The sequence below is a fragment of the Anabas testudineus genome, chromosome 1 (genome assembly GCF_900324465.2).
Source record: "Anabas testudineus chromosome 1, fAnaTes1.2, whole genome shotgun sequence".
Classification (NCBI taxonomy): domain Eukaryota; kingdom Metazoa; phylum Chordata; class Actinopteri; order Anabantiformes; family Anabantidae; genus Anabas; species Anabas testudineus.
The window spans coordinates 1,166,030-1,173,288 of NC_046610.1; the positions used below are offsets into that span (position 1 = coordinate 1,166,030).

A 7,259-nucleotide genomic window follows, 5' to 3' on the forward strand; every position below is an offset into this window, starting at 1 on the left:
TTTTAACTTTTCAAATCAGTGCAACCGTCAAATGAGTCACTTCCGGTGGACCGCAGACCTGAAATGTTTTGGTTTTTGAGCTAGCTCGTTTCAAAGACACAGATTTTAACGTTACAGATCATTTTAAATGTGTTTTTTTTTATCTCAGTTATTATTTGACAAGCGATTTGCACATTTGCCTTGTGTACTGTGCCTCTAGTACATAAATATATTCATGTTCCAATGATATAAAATACTTAAATTAGCCTCACAGGTTAGCATTACGCAGCTGAAAACATCGACTGAAACACGAACAGTGGTTCTATCCTGGGTTCTTTGGGGGTTCGTCCTCGGCTGGTGGCTTTGACGGGATCTGACCTGATGGAACCGGAGGTACCGGGAGACGCAGTCGGGAGGCGAGTGTCCATTGGCGGGGAGCGAGCCACGGTGCGGTACGTGGGCCCGGTACCACCGACAACAGGTGAGACCCGGTGTCCCAGTCAGTCGTCTACTGTGTGAGTGTTTGGACTCAGACATAGTCAGAAATGTCTTGTTGTTCTGAATTAAAACAAACTTTGAATGGAGTTTAAAGGTTTAGTACAGCAGACAATTCAGGAGTCAGTATATTTTAAAATCAGCTTTATCTGGTGAGACACTGAGGAAGCTGCTAAAACAAGGAGGGAGCTAAAGAGAAGTCGAAGCTAAGACTGGACTCATGCAATCAGCATCTGAACCTGCAGACGTGTCACTTGTTGGTTTTCAGGGCTGTGGCTCGGTGTGGAGTGGGATAGTCCTGAGAGAGGGAAACACAACGGAACCCACGAAGGAGTCCAGTATTTTACATGCAGGTAATTCACAGAAGCTAATTTACAGCTTATGGAACGAGAGGGTGAAATTCAGCAGCAAATCAGCTTTTCCTGTTTTATTCTAAGTGGAACACATGATCGATTTGAAATGAGTAACTGTTGGATTTCAACTCTCTCAGACACCCTAAAGGAGGCTCCTTCGTGCGCCCAGCGAAGGTGAGCTTCGGCGTGGACTACCTGAACGCTGTGCAACAGCTGTATGAGATCAACGCAGATGAGGTGCTGAGTGAGGAGATCTCCATCTCCTCCAAGAAGCTCAAGTGGGGGGGCGTCAAGGAGCGCAGGTACGATGCTTGGTAAATGTAGATGCAGGATCAGGGTTTGGAGCTGGACATCGTGAAATAGTTCAGAGTGAGGATCTGTTCATTTCTTCTGTGTTTGTCTCTAGTTTTGAGAGCCTTCCTTCAGTGTTGCTGAGTCGCTGTGAGGTGAACGGCCCCGGAGCTGATGGAGAAATCCGGAGAACAACACCCAGTATCTTTAAAAACTGATTTCTGTTTAGTTAAATGTGGATTTGGACATTTCTGTGGTCACGTTGTAGCTCATTTAGTTTGATTGTCATTTAACGTTTACCGTCGTAGTACCACTTTTGTGGACGTAGTGCTTAGATAGATTTTTGAGCTTGTTGTTTGATTGTGATGGTTAATTTTGACAGTAATCCAGTATTAGATTGAGTCTTGGGCCTGGAGTTAATGTGCTGACGTCACACTATCTTCTGACTTATTTTAATCAAACAGTTGATCAGTTAAGAAAAACAAATTCTTGTACTTAACATTATCTCTGTGAGATTCTGACTGTGAGCGACACCTTAACAGCAGTGATCAGACGTCCAGTGGTTGGACCTGAGTGGGACTCTGATGTCCTGCTGGGAGGACGTGGCAGCCATCACCGAGCAGCTGGACAAACTGGAGGGACTGCAGCTCAGGTGCGGCTCCCCCTGAGGAGCACTGTGCGTGTTTGTTTCCTTCCTTCTCTGAACATTTCATGTATTGTTTTTTGTTTTTTAGCTACAACAGGCTGCGTTTGCCCTCTGAGCCCTCGGCTCTCTGCCAGGCATTCTGCAACCTCAAAGTCCTTGCACTCAACAGCTGTGACCTCACCTGGCCACAGGTATGTTGCAGTATAACACCACACATAATGTGCACATCAGTCTGTGTTCACCTGATTATCAGGATAAGTTTAGAATTTTTTAGTACTTTCATCTACAATGTTCATTAGTATATTATCTCAGAATCAATTGTTCTTTATTATAAACTGCACATAAGCAGATTATCACGTTGACACACATATATTTATAACTATATAATATATAATAATTGATAGGAATTACATTAATCCTGAAGTGCTACTTGAAATAAAAAAATATTTCCTGTGTTGATTAAAACCTAAAGTTCAAATTCGTAGTTTAGGTCTGGATTCCTCTTATCTGTTAGATCGCTCTCTTCCTGAGTTTTCTCTGACCAGTTTTTTCTGGGGGTCTTGGGTCAGATCCTGAACTGCGCCCCCATGTGGCCACAGCTGGAAGATCTTTGTTTGGAAGAAAATAACATCACAGAACTTCAGAGGTGACTCTGCCATCTTTCCTTCCTTCTTTCCTTCTTTCCTTCCCTCCTTCTCTTGCTTGTCCTGATCCAAACTCCTGTATCTGATGTGTTTGATCCTTTAAAGGCCAGAGGGCGTGCTGCAGCCTCTGAGGAGTCTCAATCTGTCCAGTAATCCTTTAGTGCAGCACACTGTGTTCAGCATGTCTGCTCTGCCCAGGTACAGTACACAGCTACTACATGTTTTAATGATGTAGTTAGGTGTGAGGAAGGAGCAGTGAGGTGTTTAATCTGAACCTGGGTCCTTAACTACAGGCTTTTATGATTTATCATGGACACACACATCAGTTAATGTCGGGAATGTTGATGTTAAACATGAAAAGAAACAAAAGACAAAAAATTAACAAAACATAATAGAAAACCAGTTAAATCTGGTTCAAAACGACACAAACACGAATATATGAATGAATAAAACGATCAATCAAAAAAATACATCAACAATATAATAAAGGTTTAAATTTTATATTCAGTGTTCATGTGCTGGCTCATAAAGCTTTTCAGTTTGATCTATAGTTTAATTAGAAAGAATAAGAGCTGCTGATGTTGCATGTTGATCTAACAAACAGAATCTTTACAAATAAATTAAAATCTAAAGGTTTGTATCCACAATAACACAATAAAAGTCTTCTGGCACATCTTTTATTGTGAAACTGCTGCAGATCAACACTTTAGCTTTTTATGCTTCCTGTCTCTGTCATATCAGATCTCACATGTAGCGCTGCTGGAATATCATCATGTACGTGGTAAAAGCCAATGAACCCTGTGTCTGATGCTTGTTTTAGTCATTGTTGTGAAGCTCGTGTTGTTTGATTACAGGCTGGAGAAACTGAACTTGTCTCGAACTGGACTGTCTGACGTTCGATTTGATGACGCTGCTCCTGGTAAAAATCAGTCACATTATACCAAACGTGTTTTATTTGAACAACTTCCTACAGTTCGACACTCGCATGCTCGTAGATAACAGTGTTCACCGAATGTTCTCTGCTGAAATGTTAGATAAAACCCTGAGTTTTGAGTTCTACTAAATACTTTAAAGCTCCAGCTGTCGATTGCGTTTAATAGCTGAATCTCGTCTTTGCAGGATCTCAAACCTCCATGTTCCCAGAACTGAAGAATCTGAACCTGGACCACAACAACATCACCGAGGTCAGTACACAGCTCAAGTCAAACTCACAGAACGTTCAGGAGACATTAACGCCACAGTATGTTGCTGTGACTTATGATTTATATATGTTAGAAATATTTTCCAAAACATATCTTTTAGGGGGGGGGGGCTGTTTGCATCTTTCATGTAGGGGTTGAAGTTATAGCTGCCAAAGGTGGTTAAAGCTTACTTACTTTTTCCACCATCACTCTGACAAGTTGCATTGAAACTAATTTAAACTCTCTCAATGGAACACTTGTGATTCTTCTGTCTCTGTATTTTACTATTTGGCTCCACGAACCATTTTCAAAATAAAAGTATGGCAGAGTGAATGTGTGTCTTTCTCAGTGGTGTGTGGTGGACGAGTTGGCAAAACTTCCCAGTTTGGTTCAATTTTCGTGTCGTGGGAACCGACTGGTGAGCAGCGATGGAAACCCCAAAACAGCCAATCAGATGCTGATCGCCAAACTGGGACAACTGGTCACCCTCAACAGCTGCGAGGTGAGCTCGACGTGTGTGTGTGTGTGTGTGTGTGTGTGTGTGTGTGTGTGTGTGTGTGTGTGTGTGTGTGTGTGTGTGTGTGTGTGTGTGTGTGTTCGAGCTGACCTGTTGTCATGGTTTCCATCAGATCTACCCTGAGGACAGGAGGGGGGCAGAGCTGGACTACATTAAGATGTTTGGAGAGGAGTGGCTTAAAGCAGGGGGGCAGAGTCAGACCGGCACAGAGTTCACCTGTCGCCACCCACGTTACCAGAACCTCATCGACAGTGAGTCACATGATCACAGTCACTGTTCAGCTGATCTCACTTGTGTCTAGAACTAAGATAAGTTAAGAAAACCTTTATTAGTCCACACGTGTGTTTTTATCACGACTCTCAGACAGAGAGAGTCGCAGCTGTAAATTATTGTTGAATGGGTTTATTTGAGTCCTAGAACTGAACACAATTAAATATCTGAATCTTTTAATTTCAGCACTGTCAGTTTAAAAGGAGACAGTTTAGAGCACTGTGGCTGGTTCTGGGGGCAGGAAGAGGGAATCATTTTGCTTGTTCTATTTTAATTCAGATTTAAACCACAACACAGAACAGCTGAGTCACTTTTGAACGCCTTTAGGTTTCTCCAGTAACGCCACATCTTGTCGTGAATCTGATCTTGTTCTGTTTTTCAGAGTATGGAGCTCCAGAGGAAGGAGAGCTGAAGAAGCCGGAGCCGTTTGTCTTAAAAAATCAGCTGCTAAGTTAGTCCCACACTTTCTGCTCTCTGATTGGTTAATGAATAAACTCTAGTTTCAGAACTGTGATATTTTCCTTGTTCTCACTTCACCAGAGGTTACGTTTGTGTTTCCTGATGATGCTGAGCGGAAGCCCATTGAGAAGAAACTTCCAGGTAAAAGAGTAGAAAATTAAACTTCTATTGAGTTTTTCTGTTTTCAGCTCGTTGACCCTGAACTAAACCTCCACCTGAGCCTCGGTTGATGTTCTGATGTGTGCGCTCTGTTCCGCAGCCTCCATGGATGTTCAGAAGGTAAAAGGACTCCTGTACAGACTTCTGAAGGTCCCTGCAGCAGATCTGAAACTCACCTACACCAGCCCCAAGGTGACGCAGGCTCACAGCCGACACTAGTTCTGTTGTAGTTCTGGGGGTTCGGTGACGAGAGGGTGAAAAATGCAGTTTGATATATGCTCAGTTATTCACTGATGATTTGCTTAGTGCAAAACAGGTAGAAGCTAAACAAGCTTATATTTGACCTTTTATTTGTTCTTTCCATCATTTCAAACTTATTTGGTTTACTGATGTGGACTAAATCAACCAGCGCAGTAGACGTGCACCCACAGGACCAGCTGCTGACATCATCCCTTCATCCTCATATTGAATTTACATGGATTGTTGGATTTGTTTAAAAGAAAACTATAGTTTTGTTTTATTTTATCGCTGCTACTTTGCTTATTCTTGGTTTTATATAATTTATTTATCTTTTGTATCATCAGCCAAGTGAATTAAAACACTTAATAACACATTTTTTATTTATTAATTGCTTTTTGTTAGTGCACACGCCTAAAACAACCTCAAGCTAAATTTAGCTCGTAGCTAAACCTGAGCCTGTGAGTAACTGTGCAGTTCACGAACTGTTTCAGTAGATTAGTCCACATAGTCATAAGTAGCAGCCCTTAACTGCAGAGTGATCATTTCATCGTGTTCTCAGTTAAATCAAGGAAGGAAGGTTCTCTACAACGTCAAGTTAGAGTCCAGCAGGTGGTGATGACGTCGCTGTTTGGTGTAGAAACGTCTTCGCTGCTGAAGCGACGAAGATAAATCTGAGTCTGGTGCTGATGATTCAATGTTCTCTTGGTTGCAGATGGCAGGGACAGAGTTTGAGATCGACAGTGACCTCAAGACTCTGCAGTTTTACTCCATTGAGGATGGAGACCAGGTGCTGGTCCGCTGGTCCTGACCCAGACCAGGAACTGAAGAACAAGCGTGGATCACGAAGAAACACAACAGACGCTTTAAGGACTGAAGTTCAGTACAGCAGCAAATTCACACTTATCTTTGAATGTTTCCTCTTTTCACTGGGTTGAGTTTATAAAACGGATCCAGATCGAGCCTCAATACTCCAGTATCTAGTAATAGTCTACTCCAGTCAAAGTAAAAAAGTACTTAAATAACTGCACTGCACGTAACTGTTTACATTATAGACCAAGTACTAAGTGTATATTCTATAATGTACTATGAAGTACACGCTCTCCACTAAGATTGATATTACTTTGGACATTAATTTAACTTAAGTTTCATTAAGAACTTCAAAAACCTGATTTCTGAGAATTTACTTAAACATACATTTAATTTTTTCTATTAAATAAAAAAGTTCTAATAATCATGTATTAGTTGTATTTATATATTTTGTATTTGGAATCTGAGTTGACTAAGAAAATAAAGCTGCTGCCACTAAATTGAGTGAAGAACAAACAAAAAATAGCTACTACTACTACTACTACTACTACTACTAATAAAGAAGTACACTACTACTACTACTACTACTACTACTACTACTACTACTACTAATAAAGAAGTACACTACTACTACTACTACTACTAATAAAGAAGTACACTACTACTACTACTACTACTACTACTACTAATAAAGAAGTACACTACTACTACTACTACTAATAAAGAAGTACACTACTACTACTACTAGTAATAAAGAAGTACACTACTACTACTACTACTACTACTACTACTAATAAAGAAGTACACTACTACTACTACTACTACTACTACTACTACTACTAATAAAGAAGTACACTACTACTACTACTACTAATAAAGAAGTACACTACTACTACTACTACTACTACTAATAAAGAAGTACACTACTACTACTACTACTAATAAAGAAGTACACTACTACTACTACTACTAATAAAGAAGTACACTACTACTACTACTACTAATAAAGAAGTACACTACTACTACTACTACTACTACTACTACTACTAATAAAGAAGTACACTACTACTACTACTAATAAAGAAGTACACTACTACTACTACTACTAATAAAGAAGTACACTACTACTACTACTACTAATAAAGAAGTACACTACTACTACTACTAATAATAAAGAAGTACACTACTACTACTACTACTACTACTACTAATAAAGAA

General features: G+C 40.3%; 1 protein-coding gene across 1 annotated transcript; it reads left to right on the top strand.

Moving 5' to 3' along the window:
- Nucleotides 1-49: 49 nt before the first annotated feature.
- On the top strand, nt 50-6,531 carry tbce (tubulin folding cofactor E). The gene is made up of 16 exons (XM_026359840.1): nt 50-460; nt 743-827; nt 965-1,129; nt 1,234-1,319; nt 1,671-1,770; nt 1,853-1,955; nt 2,334-2,410; nt 2,514-2,606; nt 3,263-3,327; nt 3,528-3,592; nt 3,939-4,091; nt 4,219-4,357; nt 4,759-4,827; nt 4,917-4,976; nt 5,095-5,186; nt 5,947-6,531. The coding sequence occupies exons 1-16, from the start codon at nt 361-363 to the stop codon at nt 6,040-6,042; spliced, it is 1,548 nt and encodes a 515-aa protein (XP_026215625.1). The 5' UTR covers nt 50-360; the 3' UTR covers nt 6,043-6,531.
- Nucleotides 6,532-7,259: the final 728 nt, after the last annotated feature.

Bases quoted from the DNA above. Each gene is read 5' to 3' on its own strand.
- tbce (XM_026359840.1), top strand. From the start codon at position 361: ATGGAACCGGAGGTACCGGGAGACGCAGTCGGGAGGCGAGTGTCCATT. The intron at 1,320-1,670 runs GTATCTTTAAAA...AGCAGTGATCAG, and splicing joins AATCCGGAGAACAACACCCA to ACGTCCAGTGGTTGGACCTG. The intron at 4,977-5,094 runs GTAAAAGAGTAG...TCTGTTCCGCAG, and splicing joins CATTGAGAAGAAACTTCCAG to CCTCCATGGATGTTCAGAAG.